This window comes from Jaculus jaculus, chromosome 10 (genome assembly GCF_020740685.1).
Source record: "Jaculus jaculus isolate mJacJac1 chromosome 10, mJacJac1.mat.Y.cur, whole genome shotgun sequence".
Classification (NCBI taxonomy): domain Eukaryota; kingdom Metazoa; phylum Chordata; class Mammalia; order Rodentia; family Dipodidae; genus Jaculus; species Jaculus jaculus.
Genome location: NC_059111.1, coordinates 40,774,409 through 40,792,757, shown reverse-complemented (window position 1 = coordinate 40,792,757; position 18,349 = coordinate 40,774,409). Strand labels below are relative to the sequence as shown.

The 18,349-nt window shown below is 44.9% G+C and overlaps 1 protein-coding gene and 1 pseudogene across 6 annotated transcripts in view; one reads left to right on the top strand and one right to left on the bottom strand.

Moving 5' to 3' along the window:
* Slc17a5 (solute carrier family 17 member 5) overlaps positions 1–7,051 on the bottom strand; it is a 68,543-nt gene extending 61,492 nt beyond the window's left edge. For 3 of the 6 annotated variants that reach the window (XM_004660490.2, XM_045160621.1, XM_045160623.1), the window contains exons 1-3: positions 6,853–7,049; positions 2,491–2,687; positions 157–390 (exon numbers count right to left, since the gene is read on the bottom strand). In XM_004660490.2, coding sequence (XP_004660547.2) covers positions 157–390; positions 2,491–2,687; positions 6,853–6,946 — 525 coding nt within the window. In that variant the 5' untranslated portion in view covers positions 6,947–7,049. Of the gene's footprint in view, positions 1–156; positions 391–2,490; positions 2,688–6,852 lie in introns of all 6 variants that reach the window. The other 3 variants (XM_045160619.1, XM_045160620.1, XM_045160622.1) reach the window with 2 other exon arrangements.
* Positions 7,052–12,251: 5,200 nt separating this feature from the next.
* LOC123463953 lies at positions 12,252–13,867 on the top strand (annotated as a pseudogene).
* The last annotated feature ends 4,482 nt before the right edge of the window (positions 13,868–18,349 follow it).

Genomic DNA, 18,349 nt, shown 5'->3' with positions numbered 1-18,349 from the left:
GAATGGTATCTTTAATTTCTTGGGTCTTTTTTTGTCTTTCTGTCATTTAAAAAATATTTTACCTGCTTTTGGGGACTGAATCCAGGATGCTCTAAGAATAATATCTTTAAGAAGAAACAGAGTAAGAAGTAAAACAAAAAGACAAAACATTATTACCTCTCCTAGTCCCTCTACGGCTCTGAGTACAATAAGAGCTATAGCTCCTAAGTCTGCAGCAATGGGGGTGAACAGTGTGAAGATAGCAGTGCCCAGGACCCCAAATCCTAGCAGCAGTTTTCCCCCAACTTTGTTGGCAATATATCCTCCAGGAATCTGGGTAATGATGTAGCCATAAAAAAAAGAACCAAGAATCCATCCCTGAGTTTCTGCATCCCACTGGTACCTTCTGCCCTGTAGAAAGTAAAAGAAAAACAACTGTTTAGACATTGCTTTGCTAGCTACTTCCTCTTATTGGCATGTAAGTACATACCAAATGAAATACAAATTGTAGAGCACACCAACTTTCTAGCAGGTGGTTAGTCACAATACACACTAGCACTCTAGCAGCTGTGAGTCGCACTACAGACATGCATTCTAGCAGCTGTGTGAGTCACAATATAGACATTTCTGTCCCATGCTGCCACTGCTGCATGTGAGATCACACACACCCTCACACTCTACAACTGTGTTGGGAAGCTGTCAATGGAGAGTCACAACTGGTCAAGTGCTGAAAATAAGTGGCCAATGAGTGCCTGGCCCAAACGGAGACATCAGCCCCACCCCCAACCCACTCAGGGCTCAAGGAACATCTTAGAAGATGGGAAGGAAAGAATGTAAGAGCTTGATGGGGAAGAGTGCTGAGGAACAATGGTGTCTGGAAATGACCATGCTATTTCACCTATAAACTCACATCAGATATGGTACATGCCCAATACTGGCACATGATGGAGCCAGTCAATAGTCTGTTATAGATAGGGGATGGGCTCCCATCCCTAATGAGTTAATGACAGCTAAAGGTTACCTGAGAGGGGAAGTCATTCTCTTCTGTGACAGCCACTAGTAAGAGATGAGAAGGAGTACAGTGAGACTATGGGGTTTAAGGAGGGTAACGAGGAGTACATATGATCAAAGTGGAACATATGTACGAAAGTGTCTCAGTTTTCTTAGAACTGTACCCCTTTAAGTAAACAGCTGTCAAATATTAACTGTGTAGGGCTGAAGGGATGGCACACCAGTTAAAGGCACTTGCTTGCAAAGCCCAGTAGCCCAGAGTCAATTCCCAAGTACCCATTTAAAGCCACATGCACAATGCAGTGCATGCACTTGGAGTTTGTTTGCACCAGCAGGAGGCCCTGGTGTACCCATTTTCTCTCTTCCTAAATAATAAATAAATATTTTAAAATGTTAGTTCTATAAAAACTACTTAGCAAGACTTAAAATCCAATGTTCTAATGTGCCAAACAATTTTTTTTTTTCAAATTCTCTTCAAGAACTTATGCTGGGGCTGGAGAAATAGCTTAGCAGTAAAGGCAATTCACATGCAAAGCCAAAAGACCCAGATTCAATTCTCCAGGTCCCATGCAAGACAGATACACAAGGTGGCACATACGTTTGAGTTTATTTGCAGTGGCTAGAGACCCTGGTGCACCCCAATCTCTCTTCTCTCCTCTCTCTGTCTCAAATAAATAAATAAAAATAAAATATTATGGATGGAAAGATGGCTTAGCGGTTAGGGTGCTTGCCTGCAAAACTAATGGACCTTGGTTTGATTCCCCAGGACCCACATAGCCAGATGAACAAGGTGGTGCATGCATCTGGAGTTTGTTTGCAGTGGCTAGAAGCCCTGGTGTGCCCATTCTCTCTCTTTCTCTCTCTTGCTCTGCCCCTTTCCCTCTCTCAAATAAATAAATAAAAATAAAATATTAAAAAGAGCCAGGTGTGGTGACACATGCCTTTAATCCCAGTACTTGGGAGGCAGAGGTAGGAGGATTGCCGTGGGTTTGAGGCCACCCTGGGAATACAGTGAATTCCAGGTCAGCCTGGACGACAGTGAGATACCTGGAGAAGAAAAAAAACAACAACAAACAAATTGCTGGGCATGGTGGCACATGCCTTTAATCCCAGCCCTTGGTAGAAGGATCCCTGTGAAGCTACATAGTGAATTCCAGGTCAGCCTGGGCCAGAGTGAGACTCTACCTCGGCAAAACCAAACAAAAGAAGACTAATGCCAGTGGTGGTACACACTTATAATCCCAGCAATGAGTATGCTGATATAGGAGGCTCACTGTGAGTTTGAGGCCAGCCTGGGCTAGAATGAGACCCTGCCTCAAAGAACCCATCCCCGAAAAAAAAGATGGAGATTGAAGAAGAATGTTGACTCCCTGGCCTCCCCATGCCCATATACATATATACATATGCACATACCAGGGCAACCACATACATAAGGAACATGTATGCATACCACACACACTGCTCACACAAAGATTGGTTTGCTTAAAAAGTAGTACTTACTGTGTGATTGTGAAGAACCTTTATGGGAGCAGAATGTTCTGCACATTCTTGGGAAGTGCTATTATCTGTCAGAGTTGCATTTGAATCCACCATATCCATTAATGCAACACTCAGGTTCACACGCAATGCATAGAGAATGAAAAAACCAAAAAAAGCCAAAAGTGCTAAGTTATAACGAGCAGAGCAGCATACTGGAGCTGAAATAAAGGTTGAGAGAAATTTTTAATAAAAAGAATGAACTATATGATATCTAAATCAGGAAAAAACTTTCTATAGGAACAAAAACAGTATGATAGTAGCACAAAAACAGATACAAATCAATGGAACAGAATACAGGATCAAGACATAAACTCAGGCAGCTACAGCCATCTGATTTTTGTCAAAAATGCCAACAAATATTCATTGGAGAAAAGACAGCCTCTTTTTTTTTTTTTTTTTGTTTTTCAATGTAGGGTCTCACCCTAGTCTAGGCTGACCTGGAATTCACTCTGTATTCTCAGGATGGCCTTGAACTCACAGCGATCCTCCTACCTCCAATCCTGATCCTCCTACCTTCCGAGTGCTGGGATTAAAGGCATGCACCACCACGCCCGGCAAAAGACAGCCTCTTTAACAAATGGTGCTGGGAAATCTGGATATCGACATCAGAAGGATGAAAATATATCCATATCTCTCTCCACGCACAAGAATCAAGTCTGAATGGGTCCAAGACTTTAATATCAGAGCTGAAACCCTGAAACTGCTAGAGGAAAAAGTAGGGGAAACATTGGCATAGGCAATGCCTTTCTGATAACTCTAGTTGCTCAGGAAGTAAAACCACCAATCGACCACTGGGACCTAATAAAAATAAACAAATAAAGAGAAACCAGGGCTGGAGAGATGGCTTAGCGGTTAAGCGCTTGCCTGTGAAGCCTAAGGACTCCGGTTCGAGGCTCGGTTCCCCAGGTCCCACGTTAGCCACATGCACAAGGGGGCGCACGCATCTGGAGTTCGTTTGCAGAGTCTGGAAGCCCTGGCGCGCCCATTCTCTCTCTCTCCCTCTATTTGTCTTTCTCTCTGTGTCTGTCGCTCTCAAATAAATAAATAAAAAAAAAAAAAAAAAAAAAAAAGAGAAACCAGACCTGAGCCTTTAACCCCAGCATTTGGGAGGCTGAAGTAGAAGGTCAAGGCTAGCCTGGGCTACAGAGTGAGTTCCAGGTCAGCCTGGCCTAGTCTGAGACCTTCCCTAAAAAAATTAAAAAATAAAAAAGGGAGGGTGCTGGAGAGATGGCTCAGCAGCTAAGGCAATTACCTGTGAAACCTAAGGACTCGGGTTCAATTCCCCAGAACCCACATATGCCAGATGTACATGGTAGCACATGTGTCTGGAGTTCATTGGCAGTGGCTAGAGGCCCTGGTATGCCCATTCTCTCTCTCTCTCTCATAAATAAATAAAATTAAAAAAAAAAAAAAGTTAAGGGTTAAGGAGATGTCTAAGTGGTTAGAGGTATTTGCTTAAAACCTGTCACCCCAAGTTTGATTCCCCAATACCCAAATAAAGCCAGATGCACAATGTGGCACATGCATCTGGAATTTGTTTTTCAGTGGGAAGGGGCTCTGGTGCATGCAGGCTCTCTTTTTCTTTCTCTCTCAAATAAATAAATAAATAACAAAGAGTTTAAGCAGCAGTACCCTGTGGAGGTGGATAATGTTGCTCTCAGAAGCCATAGTGCCAGGGGTGGGATACCTCCCAGTGAGTTGTTGGTCAGAAAGGGCCCTGAAACCCCCAAGACATTACCCGATGTCATCAGTACTCTTGGTTGCCCCCCAAGAACTAGACAGTAAGACCTTGTTGCTGAAGATACCACGTTTCAGTTGTAGGACACTGGGTAATCAAGCAGGAACTGGGCTGAAAGGCTCCTCCCTGCTGGCTAGCTATCACAGTGCTAAAAAGGGCTTTGTAGGCTGCTGGGGGCAAGTGGAAAGTCAACAGTCTTATACAATAGTGAAACCAAGATGTACTCACTGGTGCTATAAACCCAGTCTAAAGCTCAAGCTTGGGAATTCCTAGGCCCTTTTGATGAAGCCACTGCTGTTTTTGCTAACATGTCCTTATCAAATTGCCTTCTAACCCCCTCTGTACACACACACACACACACACACACACACACACACACACACAGTGCCACTTAGTGCATCTGGCTTTACATGGGTATTGGGGAATTGAACCCATTGTAAGCAAGTGCCTTAACTGCTGAGTCATCTCTCCAGCCTCCTAAATAGTTTTTAATGTTTATTTATTTATTTTAAAGAGACACAGAGAGAACAGGTGCACCAGGGCCTCTAGCCACTGCAAAGGAACTCCAGATGCATGAGCCACCTTGTGCATCTGGCTTATGTGGTACTGGGGAACAGAACCTGGGTCCTTCGGCTACACAGACAAGTGCCTTAACCACTAAGCTATTGCTCCAGCACCTAAGTATTTTATTTGTATCTATTTATGAGCGAGAAAGAGAGAAACAGAATGGGTGTGCCAGGGCCTCTAGCCACTGAAAATGGATTCCAGACACATATGTCACCATGTGCATCTGGCTTACCTAGGTCCTTAGGCTTCTCAGTCAAGCATCTTAACCATTAAGCCATCTCTCCAGCCCATCTAAATATATTTTTTAATTGTGAAAATAAAATAAAGACCAAAAAAAATTTTTATATGCTCATGGATTAGTATTGCTGTCATTGATTAGAGGCTTCTTGCTACAGAGACCCAAGGGTGTTCAAACTGCTGAGAACAACTGACAGTTGAAAGCTGGCCCTAAATGGGACAGAGTCATCTTTATGAATTCCATCAAGGCTCAGGGGTGGAAAGAATGTAAGAGCTAGAGTGGCAGAGTGTTGCCCTCAAGAACTCCCAATAGCTATGATTATCAGCACATGACCTGCACATGCAGAAGGGAGGAACTCTCAGCAAACCTATAGTCAGTTAATGGTTGCTGGGGGAAAGAGGAGACTCTTTTTAGTGGTATAACCACTGATAAGGTGTCCATGCTCCTGCAATAAAGAAAAGATATAATCATGGAAGGATGAGGGGAGGTGGGGGTACTAGTTGGGGAAAGGAAGAGAATTAGTTGGAGTGAGAGGGTTGGGGGGATATGAACAAAATATATTATATACATATATGAAAATGTTACATTGAAACACATTATATAATATATGCTAATAAAAATTAAAAACAAGACATGCTCTTGGTTAATGAAATTTACAACTCAACTCTCACACATATTTGGATGAAAATGGATTTGTTCATTAGTTTTCATTGTATGTGAAGCAGCTCTACAGAGTGTAGAGAAATTTATGAAAGATACACATTTTTGTTTCTTGTGGTAGTTAGGCAAGTGCTATACCACTTAACTACATCCCCAGCCAAGGAAGGTACTGTTTTTTAGGCTTTCCGAGGTAGGGTCTCACTTTAGCTCAGGCTGACCTGGAATTCACTATGTAGTCTCAGGCTGGCCTTGAACTCACAGCAATCCTCCTACCTCTGCCTCCCGAGTACTGGGATTAAAGGCGTGTGCCCACACCCGGCCTCTACTTACTTTATTTACTTGTGTTTATTTATTCGAGAGAGAAAGGAGAGAGAGAGGGAGAGGGAGAGAGAGAAAGAGAGAGAGAGAGAGAGAGAGAGAGAGGGAGGGAGAGAGGGAGAGAGGGAGCGGGAATGAATAGATGCACCAGGGCCTCCAGCCACTGCAAATTAACTTCAGATGCATGTGCCACCTTGTGCATTTGGCTTATGTGGGTCCTGGGGACTGGAACCTAGGTACTCTGGCTTTGTAGGCGAGCGCCTTAACCGCTAAGCCATCCCGGATGATACTTCTGTAAATCTCCTTTTCGTCTTGTACATTATCTTTGGCATATTACGCTAGCGCTAAATGCTCTTATCTTGAGGATAACAACTGAAATTATAGGCTGCAAAACGGTAAGAAATGGAACCGTCTGCAATATTTTCAGTTTTACAGCACACTATCAGGCTATTCGCTGCGTTAAGCAATCAGTGCCCTCCTCACACTCGAGTGTTAAACGTTATCCTTGTTTTGTGTGCCTCTCGCCCAAGAAGTTCCTGATCACACGCTTGCAGATAGCAGCCGCGGAAAGCCGGACGTCCGGGGTAGGGCAGCTGCGGGCCGCGGCTCCGGGATTCTTGTACCTCCTTCTCTCACGGGGGTCTCCTGCTCAGCACGACCCAGACGGCCACGCGCGCAGCACCGCCCGACCCGGCCCGCGGGCTGCACCTGCCGAGGCCCACTACAGGCCCGCCTCGCCGCGGGCGTCTCCTTACGGCCGGCCCGGTACCCCCCGTAGCCCCTCGACTGGGCCGCCGCTCACCGGCTTCAGGCTGCTGGGCGCGCTGCAGGAGGGGGGTGCTGTCCACGCTGTCCTCTTCGCCGTTCACCGCCAGACCCCGCACCACGGGCCTCATGACGCCTATGGAGAGCAGGCGTGTTTGGGTGGCCCGGCCCACACCCACAGAGGCGCTTCACACAGTCTACGCCCGAGGCCGTGCAAGCGGGCGGGGCGGAGAAGTAACTCCGCCCACAGGAGCCCGCCCCTCGAGTCCCGAGACCTGCGGACAGGGCGTGGCTCCTCGCCCTCACGTGACGCCACCACGCCCCGCCCACCCCGCTGGCGGCCGCGCTTTGCCCGCCCGCCATTTTAAGTTAGGGCGGCTCTGGCGTGGGTTGGGCTTCGAAGCCGCTGTGGGCGGTTCCGGTCTTGCTGGCGGGCGGCCCCGGGTAGGAACGCCCCGCTCGGGCATATTGCGCAGCGCCCGGGCCGCTCTTCCGAAGCCTGAACGCGGGAAACCGGCCTGCTGAGGGTTGGCCTTCTATGCAGCCCAGGAATTAAGTTGCCAAGACTACTAGCAACCTTTGTATTCTACCCTGCGACAGTAAATTGTGTAAAATCGATTTAGAGGTGGAAAAGCAATAACGAAACTGCACATTTTATATAGGTAAAACCCCAATGGAAACAGTTTGCCCTCTTCTTGAGCATTGACACATGGTAGTGGACCAACCTCTCAGGATAGGCACATCCAGCCGCCCAGCAGGCTATCTCATGGACAGAGGTGTGTTTTCTTTACAAGTCTGATTCGGACAGATTCTCTAGTGCTGAAAGATGGATAGGATACCAGGTGTGTTGGTGCACGCATTTAATCCCAGTACTTGAGCGGCAGAGGTAGGAGGATTGCTAGGAATTCCTGGGCACCCTGACACTGCAGAGTAAGACCCTACCTCAGGAAAAAAAAAAAGAAAGAAAAAAAAAGAAGAAAAGGAGGGATAGGAAAATCCACGACCTTCAGCATGTCTGAGGCCTGGAACCTTGATTTTAGGCTGCTCCCAGTGGGTTATCAATACTAATAAATGGGTAATAAATATATTCCTGCAGATAGAACAGATAAGATGTCAATCCTCAGAGTTTGGAATAGGCCAGTAAGGTGTGTGCAAGCCTTTGTCCAGAGAGTGTATGGAGATTTCTGAAGACATTCCTAACTTCTGCACCAGTAAATGCTATGCAAGTTTTCATGTTAAAACAACCAGTGAGGCTTTGTTAATGATTGACTAATTTCACACCAAAAATTGCAGTGACCTTTGTACTTGCAAATGGACATACTTACCAGGCGTTTTATTTTATTTTATTTTATTTTTTGGTTTTTCGAGGTAGGGTCTCACTCTGGTCCAGGCTGACCTGGAATTAACTCTGTAGTCTCAGGGTGGCCTTGAACTCACGGTGATCCTTGTACCTCTGCCTCCCAAGTGCTGGGATTAAAGCCGTTGTTATGAGCATGTAAGGACCAGCATATGGTCCAGGGCCAGTTTAGATAAATAAGTTTTTTTTTTGTGAGAGTAAAAATGCAAAGTCAAACCTTGTAAGCTAAACTCTGTGTGCAGTACATAGTAGAGATTAACAGATGTGTGTGTGAGACTATTAGATAAGCATTAAAAGGTATAAAAACCCCAGCTGCTCAGCAACCATTATCTCAGTCTTCCCGACACTATGACTGACTGAAAGGCTACTCAGCAGTCCTGACTGAGACCCCCGCGAGTACATCACCGATCCGAATTCATCAGCCCGACACTCTGTCCGAATGCTGTCTGAACGCTGTCCGAACGATCATCCGTAAGCTAAAGCACTAGCTTACGCCAGCGGACCGAGACTCGGCTGGAAGCGCAGCGAACCGGAAAACGTCGCAGCTCGAACTTTGCGTTGTCAGGCCGTAAAACATTGCAAAGCGTCGCAGCTCAAATCTCGCATTGTCAGGTCGTATACATGTTAGACTCATTAGAAATATTCTTGTGTTAGTAGCGATGAATATACCTTGGTTGTATATTATATTAGCTATATTATTTGTGATAGTTTGGACTTGCTTGTGTGTGACTTTCATCCCAGTAAGCTCCTTTGCGAGTACACCAGTGTCTGAGTATCATTGACCTTCGCCGGCGGAATCCTCTCAACCAATCATCTTTGAGAGTGCTCGCGACAGTCTTGCACCACCATGCCCAGCATTTATTTATTTATTTTTCCTTACCAGGCATTTTAAAATGTAGGTTCAGACAGCAGGTCTGGTGTGGTGGTTAATGTATGTGTCAACTAGAGCGGCTTTTGCTAGATTTTGAGGTCAGGTAGAGGCAACAAGACAAACGATTTCTTGAGTTTAAGACTTTATTGTAATGGGTGAAAGAGAGAAGGGGGAAGCAGAGAGAAAGAGAAAGGGAGATAGGAGAAGTGCACATGACAGGGAACAGGAAAGCCAGAGAGCAAGAGAAAGCCAGAGAAAGGTTTTATGGGAAGAGAAGAAAACTGTCCTGTGAGGGTGGGGGGTCTTGGGTGATGTGTTGAAGTAGGGGTCAGGGGAAGGTGGTGGTCTTCTCAGGCTGAAGGTATCCTCAGGTACCTTAACAGGTTACATCTTTGTGCAACCCTGTGATCCATGGTTTTATCTTATCATATTGCAGTCAAGACACCCCCGAGCCACCCCATCGTCTTATAAGATATAAATAAGAAAAAAGAGTTTCTTAACAACCCCTTGAGATATAACTTGAGAGCCACCAAAATTGTACATATATCTACTAATTTGTTTTTATTTGAGTGAGAGGGAAAGACAGATATGAGAGAGAGAGAGAGAAAGAAAGAAAGAGACAGAGAGAATGGGCACACCAGGGCCTCCAACCATTGCAAATGAACTCCAGACTCCTGTACCACCATGTGCATCTGGCTTATGTGGATACTGGGGAATTGAACCTGGGTCCTTAGACTTCACAGTCTAGTCCCTTAATGGTTAAGCCATCTCTCCAGTTCATGTCTACTAATGTAACAAACAGGGTTTGTTGAAGTTCAAGAAGAGTCTCTGAGTTTTTGTCTTTTTTTTTTTTTTCTTCAAGGTTAGCGTGTCCCTCTAGCCCAGGATGACCTGGATTTCACTATGTACTCTCAGAGTGGCCTCAAACTCATGGCAATCCTCCTACCTCTGCCTCCTGAGTGCTGGGATTAAAGTCATGCACCACCATACCTGGCCTTTTTTAATCAAAGAATCGGGATAAAGAAGACTGAGAAGGATAATTATTAAATTGCCACATTTGTTCAGGGACGTATGAACCAAGGGAAGGGAAATAGATACACTCATGTAGTCAGGGGTTGGAGTCTCCCCTGGTCTCAACCTGGCTGGACTTCCCAAGACAGAAAACTGGAAGTTCAGGAGATGAAAAGCCAACAAAAAGGGTTTGCCCAATTGGTAAGTAGGTATGTTTAATCTTATTGTCAGTCTGAGAAAGAGCTGATTGGTGGTGAGCTAGTTGACTTGCTCCAGACTAGAGAGAGAGCGCTGATTGGATGGGCTCATCAGACTCTTAATTCTGGTTCTGCTGAAGCAGGCAGGCACTGCATTTCCTCTTTGGGCCCTCTTTCCTGACTGGCTACCTAACTTCCCCTCACTAAGACACCTTAAGTGCAAATCTCTTTGAAGCTTTGAAAAGCCCACACCCACATATGGGTGTATATTATCCATTTCCTAAGCATGGCTCTGCCTCTTTCCTAATGCTTATGTTTAAGTCTCTGTTAAAAATCTCTTTCTCGGAAAGGAAGGGAAGAGGATACTTAATAGGTTGATATTGTACATATGTAATTACAATGAATGTAATGGGGAGGTAATATGATGGAGAATGGAATTTCAAATGGGAAAGTGTGGGGGTGGGGAGGGAGGGAATTGCCATGGGATATATTTTATAATCATGGAAAATGTTAATAAAAATTAAAAAAAAAATCTCTTTCTCGGACTGATTGTAATGGGGAGGGGATATGATGGAGAATGGAGTTTCAAAGGAAAAAGTGGGGGGAGAGAGGGTGTTGCCATGGGATATGTTTTATAATCATGGAAGTTGTTAATAAAAATTTGAAAAGAAAGAAAAATCGCTTTCTTGGGCTGGAGAGATGGCTTAGCATTTAAGTTGCTTGCCTGCAAAGCCAAAGGACCCTGGTTCAATTCCCCAGGACCCACATAAGCTGTCTCTGCCTCTTTCTCAAATAAATAAATATGAAAAAAAAATTAAAAAAAAAATCTCTGGGCTGGAGAGATGGCTTAGCAGTTAAGGCATTTGCCTGCGAAGCCTAAGGACTCATGTTTGACTCTTCAGGTCCCATGTAAACCAGATGCACAAAGTGACCCAAGCACACAAGGATGCACCTGTCTGGAGTTCTATTGTAGTGGCTGAAGGCCCTGGCACACCAATTTTTTTTCTCTCACTGTCCTTCTCTCTCTCTCTCTTGCATAAAAAAGGGCTAGTCTGTTGGGCTTACCTCAAAAAAATTCTTTCTCATAAACTCCAAGTATAATTCATACTTGGCCTGATTTATTTTTATTTTTATTTTTCGAGGTAGGGTCTCTCTTTAGCCCAGGCTGATCTGGAATTCACTATGTAGTCTCAGTGTAGCCTCAAACTCACAGTGTGACCCTCCTACCTCTGCCTCCTGAGTGCTGCTGAATTTTTTTTTTTTTTTCCAGTAAAGTCAGGAATCCTGGCTTCACTTGAGTGGAGGTCTCTGAGAATTCCTCAGGCTGCTACAGATGGCAGTGTGAAGCTATCTCTGGCCCTTGCCCAACTGTCACTGACAAGTTTTCCATACCTTTTGCCTAATTTGCTGTGTTGTCAAGCTCTTGGATTAGTATAATTGCTACTACTGTTGAGCCAATATTTGTATTATTAACTGTATTTTATACTTTGTTTGAATTTCTTTAGTTTCTCAGAATTCATCCAGGGAGCCATATTAGATGCAGTCAGTGCATCTCCTCTTGGCTCTGACGGTTTCTCAGACTTTCCTCATTTTTGCTGATCTTGACACTCAGTCAGGTTATCTAATGTTTTCCTTAAAACTGAGCTGCGAGGGCGACAAGATGGCGGCGTCGGCTGAGAGACCCTCGGCCCGGAGCCCGCGGCAGCGGAGGCAGCGGCAGCGCCGCCCCAGCTCAGTGCGCGGCCTCGCCAGCCCGCCACGTCGCCGCGAAAGCGACTGCACGGCAGCCGCCGGCGACGGGCGGCCTCGCCTGAATAGCCGCACGCCTCGCCAGACGCCCGGGCGAAGAAGCCGAGCGGTCAGCGGGCCGTTCCCCTTGGCCGATCGTGGCCTGAGATGCCAGAGCGGCCGCCGTCGCCGCCCCCCGCCGCCTTGCCGGGGAGCAGCCCCGGAGGCCTCCATCCCGGCTCAGAGGTGTCGGGCTTGGCCCCAAGGCGCGGAGCAGGATGGTGAGCAGCAGCGGCTCCATGGGCCGAGATCGTCATCGGAGTGAAGTACAAACTGGTGCGGAAGATCGGGTCCGGCTCCTTCGGGGACATTTACCTGGCGATCAACGTCACCAACGGTGAGGAAGTGGCAGTGAAGCTCGAGGCTCAGAAGGCCAGGCATCCCCAGCTACGCTGGTATGGACAGGAAAAAGACTATAATGTGCTAGTCATGGATCTTCCGGGACCCAGTCTCGAAGACCTCTTCAATTTCTGTTCAAGAAGATTCAAACTGTACTTATGTTACCTGACCAGATGATCAGTAGAATTGAGTATGTGCATACAAAGAATTTTATACACAGAGACATTAAGCCAGATAACTTCCTAATGGGTATTGGGCGTCATTGTAATAAGTTATTCCTTATTGATTTTGGTTTGGCCAAAAAGTACAGAGACAATACACAAGGCCACACATCCCATAGAGAGAAGGTAAAAATCTCACTGGCACTGCCCTATATGCGAGCATCAACGCACATTTTGGTGTAGGCCCTCTTGTAGCCCATGATTGATGGTAGCTTCATATTGGAGAGTGGGCTTATGTTTGGATATGGTTCTGATTTGTTTCCCAGCTCCAGCTATGGGTCCCAAACCACTGAGGGGATCAGTTAGCCAAATCAAGAGCAATTGGTTCACCACCACGGCTGTGTGCCACTATGCACTTGTGTGGGCATCACAACAGGTTATTTGCTGCTACGCAGTTTAGACCATGACTTGCTCAGACAGATATTGGTCATTTTCCCCCACTTGCCCATGTAGCACCATCTGGCACTAGGTGCGCTGACTGTGGGGACTGATTCTCTGATAGCTCCAGCCATGCCATTCCATTTTATGGGTCAACTGAATATGGTGTCTTCAGCAATAGGGTCTTACCACTAACGTTTGGTGAGTCACCAAGTACTCTGACAGAAATCTGTCTTTTAGGAAAACATAAAGGTATCTCTGATCAAAAGCTCATTGTGGATGATAGCCCCATGCTATTATGGGAGTTACAGGTCAGTGACCACCTAGAAAAAGAAGAAAAAGATAACTAATATACAAGAATTAGATAGAAGAGAGTGAGAGGGAGAGGAAGGGAGGGAAGATGTAGAAGATTAAGTTAGCCTTGAAACTACCCTCTCCAGTGTCTTGGGGTTCAGGTGTTCCCTGTAAGGGCCTGATGAAGGTTCAGCCATATTGGCTGCATTTTAGGAAGTAGAATTTTATGGTACCATTGCCCTTTGGGTCTAGATTTGTGTTTCCCACCCCTTCGATGCTCGCCCCTTCCACTCCATCCATCCTAGTGTCTAGTGCATGAGATCCTTCCTGGGTATGTCAGATATCTTGGGTAGATTCAGAATAGGTGCTGTAGAAGAGTGAGACTATGTGGCAATTGTTTTTCTGTGATTGGGTAAATTCCCTGAGAATGATCTATTCCAGGTTCAACCATTTTTTTTCTCAAATTTCTATGTAGCTGAATGCTGGAGGATCGGGGTTCTGATAATGGGAGATGGGAGAGTTCAGACTGCTGGAGTTGATCACACTTTCAGTAGCTCTTTAGTTAATCTCAGCTGTCTTACCTTCAGATGTCTTAACTTTGCAAGAAATCTCATGGAGTGAAAAATCTGTAGCTTCGTCTCTGCTGCTTCTACTGCTGCTGCCCCTGCCTAGCATGCCTGGCAGGACTGCCCCAGATAGGTGCCCACGAATCACGGGCCATGATTGTCTCAGTGGGACTCTGGCCATTTTCCTCCTTTCTGGTGGGTTTTGGAATCTCAGGCTTCTCTGCTGTGTCTAAGAATAACCTATTCTCCTTTACTTTTCAGAAGAAGAGTAAATTTTGCTGGGGTTTTGCTTAAATCCCTCTCTAGGCTGGTTTGGCATGGCTCCAAAGCTGCCATCCTACCTGGAAGTTCCCCCTTCCACTCCCTCTGTAATTTTTTTTTTTAATCTGAGAATTCTTGGTCAAAACAAATACTGAGAGGAGGATACTTAATAGTATGATATTGTATATATGTAATTACAATGATTGTAATGGGGAGGTAATATGATGGAGAATGGAATTTCAAATGGGAAAGTGTGGGGGTGGGGAGGGAGGGAATTACCATGGGATATATTGTATAATCATGGAAAATGTTAATAAAAATTAAAAAAAAAAACTGAGCTGTGAATATGGATTGTTTTGGAGAAATGACTTTGAACTTGCTATGCAACCAAAAATGACTTTGAACTTCTGATCCTCCTGGCTCCACTTTACAAATCTACATGTTTACAAACATGTACCACCATGCTCCACTTAGAACCATTGTTGTCATGTAATTTCAAGAGTGCTGGTAGCATAGTTAATCATGATTGTCATCACTGGTGTTTCTAAACTTCCTTACATGCCTGGCTCAGGGTTTGTCAGGTTTTTCTACTGCAAAATCACTTAAAAATTTTTTTTTTGATTTATTTATTTGACAGAGAGGGGGAGAGAGAAAATGGGTGTGTCAGGGTCTCTAGCCACTGCAGATAAACTCCAGATGTGTGCGCCCCTTGTGCATCTAGCTAATGTGGGTCCTGGGGAATCAAACCTGGGTCCTTTGGCTTTGCAGGCAAACACCTTAACCGCTAAGCTATCCCTCCAGCCCTGAAGTCACTTTTTTAAACTTTTCATTGACAACTTCCATAAGTATAGACAATAAACCATGATAATTCCTTCCCACCATCCCTGCTTTCCCCTTCTCAAATCTACCTGAATCCCTTCTTTTTCCAATTAGTCTCTCTTATTTTGATATCATCATCTATTCCTCTTATTATGAAGGTCTTGTGTAGGTAGTGTCAGGCACTGTGAAATCATGAATATCAAGGCTATTTTGTGTCTGGAAGAGTGCATTGTAAGCAGTCCTACCCTTCCTTTGGCTCTTGCATTCTTTCTGCCCCCTCTTCCACCACAATGGACCCTGAGCTTTGGAAGGTATGATAGAGATATCTCAGCACTGAACACTCCACTGTCACTTCTCAGCACTATGGTGAGTTTTGAGTGACCCCAGTGTTTAACTGCCATCTGAAAAGAGAAGCTTTTCTAACCAAAAGTGAGAGTAGCATTAATATATGGGCATAAATATAAGTGCTTAGAGGGCAGTTTTTTATTTATTTATTTATTTATTTATTTATTTATTTATTTATTTATTTATTTATTTGAGAGCGACAGACACAGAGAGAAAGACAGATAGAGGGAGAGAGAGAGAATGGGCGCGCCAGGGCTTCCAGCCTCTGCAAACGAACTCCAGACGCGTGCGCCCCCTTGTGCATCTGGCTAACGTGGGATCTGGGGAACCGAGCCTTGAACCGGGGTCCTTAGGCTTCACAGGCGAGCGCTTAACCGCTAAGCCATCTCTCCAGCCCTAGAGGGCAGTTTTATAGGCATAGTATATCTGTTTAGCCAGACAGCAGTACTCATTACTCCACGTGGGCTTATGACCTCCACAGCCATAGGCTTCTTTTGTTAAATTTTTCTTGTTGACAACTTCCATAATTATGGATTATAAACCATGATAATTCCTTCACCTCCCCACTTTCTCCTTCACAAATCCATTCTTCATCATATCCCCTCCCCCTCTCAATTAGTCTCTCTTATTTTGATGCCATCATCTTTTCCTCCTATTATGAGGGCTGTAGCAGACAGATTCAGTTTCGCTGAAATGAACTTCCAGACCAGGCACAGTTATGGAGGAAGGGATATTTATCAAAGTTTACAGATCCAGGGGAAGTTCCATAATGGCAGAAGAAGCTGTCCTACCTTCACAGGTCCAAGCAGAGAGAGGAAAGTACAAGCCAAAAGGTCAAAAGCCACAGCACACTTCAGAAACTCCAGCTAGGTACACTTTGCATATCTTTAGATTGAAATCTGAAACCCACCACCACACCTTAAGATCACCCAGTGACATTGCCTCCAGCCAGGTAGCCAGCAGGTGTAAACTACAAATAAACAACTGAATATATTGGGGGCCATCTATTCTATTCAAACCACCACAAGGTACTGTGAGGTCATGGATATCCAGGCCATTTTGTGCCTGGAAGAGTGCATTGTAAGCAGTTCTACCCTTCCTTTGTCTCTTACAGTTTTCCACTACCTCTTCCACAATGGACCCTGAGCCTTGGAAGGTGTGATAGAGGTGTTGCAGTGCTGAACACTCCTCTGCTACTTCTCAGTACTGTGGTTCCTTTTGAGTCATCCCAGAGGTCACTGCTATCTGAAAAGAAAAGCTTCTGTAACCAAAAGTGAGAGTAGCATTAATATATGGATATGAGAGCTGGGTGTGGTAGCACATGCCTTTAATTCCAGCACTTGGGAGGCAGAGGTAGGAGGATCACTGTGAGTTCAAGGCCACCCTGAGACTACCTAGTGAATTCCAGGTCAGCCTGGGCTAGAGTGAAATCCTACCTTGAAAAAACAAAAACTGTACCCCCCCCCCACACGTGTGAATGTTAAGAAAAGTGCTTACAGAGCCAGGTGTGGTGGTGCACACTTTTAATCCCTTTAACTTGGGAGGCAGAGGTTGGAGGATCACTGTGAGTTTGAGGCCATCCTGAGAAGACTACATAGTGAATTCCAGGTCAGCCTTGGCTCTAGCCTTACCTTGAACCCCCCTCCAAAAAGAAAGTGCTTACAGGACAGTTTGTTGAGCATAACATACACATTTAGCCAGACAACAGCTGGCATTATACCCATAGGGCTCATGACTTCCCCCATCATAGGTTTTGACTAGGTTTTCAGTAACAGGCATGAATTGCCTACCATGGAGCAGGCCTCCAGTCCAATCAGTGAGTGGTTTCCTCCATAACAGACATGCCACTATTGCACCTGTTGGCTCATTTGGCCTGGCTGACCAAACAAGGCTTGTAGTGTCCACTGTTGTTTATCTCCACTGATGACGTCTCTCTCCCATAGGGCTGCATGCAGTGTAGCTTTTTCTAGCTTTCTGTCAGCTAGTTTACAGGGATGAGGTTTCCAGCTCAGGTCCAGCTTGATTTCTCAGTGACTTTGCAGCCCAAGCATGCGGAGTCTTTAGCAATAGCATCTTACCATCTATTCCTAGTGGGAAACCAAGAGCCCCAGCCATAGGTTTAAAAAAATTATTTATGGGCTGGAGAGATGGCTTAGCGGTAAAGCGCTTGCCTGTGAAGCCTAAGGACCCCGGTTCGAGGCTCGATTCCCCAGGATCCATGTTAGCCAGATGCACAAGGGGGCACATGCGTCTGGAGTTCGTTTGCAGTGGCTGGAAGCCCTGGCACGCCTATTCTCTCTTTCTCTCCCCCTCTTTCTCTCTCTGTCTGTTGTTCTCAAATAAAAAATAATAAATTATTTAAAAAAATTATTTATATTTATTTATGAGAGAGAGAGAGAGAGGGAGAGAGGCAGATAGAGAATTGGCACACCAGGGCCTCCAGCCACTGCAAATGGTCAGAGCAATGAGGTTACATTTTGATGCAAAACTTGATGTGGTAATAATCTATATAACTAGTTTTTTTTTTTTAATATGGGATGAATTTTTAAAGATCTGAGTAATAATGAATGGTAAGGTTTAAAAAAAAAGGCAAGAGCAATGATTTTCTTAACACCACCAAAAAAATAGCTATTTTAATATTTGTTTTTACAACTATTACAAACAACAACAAAATTCTGGTGACAGTGTTAAATAAAGTAAGCTTGCTAGAAGCAGTTTTCAGTCATGACTATTATCACTACCAAGGTCACTGGACCAAACAAATATCCCTGTTTTATGGAACACATGCCTTAGGTTGCAAAAAGAAAATAAGGAGACTACCATAAAGATTAGAGTAGCTCTGTTCTTGAGTCAGCACACTGCTCTGTGTTATATGACAAAGGCAAAAGTTTAACTGATATTTCATTTATATAGTTCTGTTTGCTTGTTTGACTACTCTGTGGGACAACATTCTTTGAAAACTGTATAATATATATTTCCTGAAAACTAAAATAGTGAAACTACCTCAGTGTCAAATAGGAAAAAAAGGTCAATTAAGACTACAAAAGGCGGCACATAAACTTTGGTCTTGTTTTGTTTCTTGCCCTT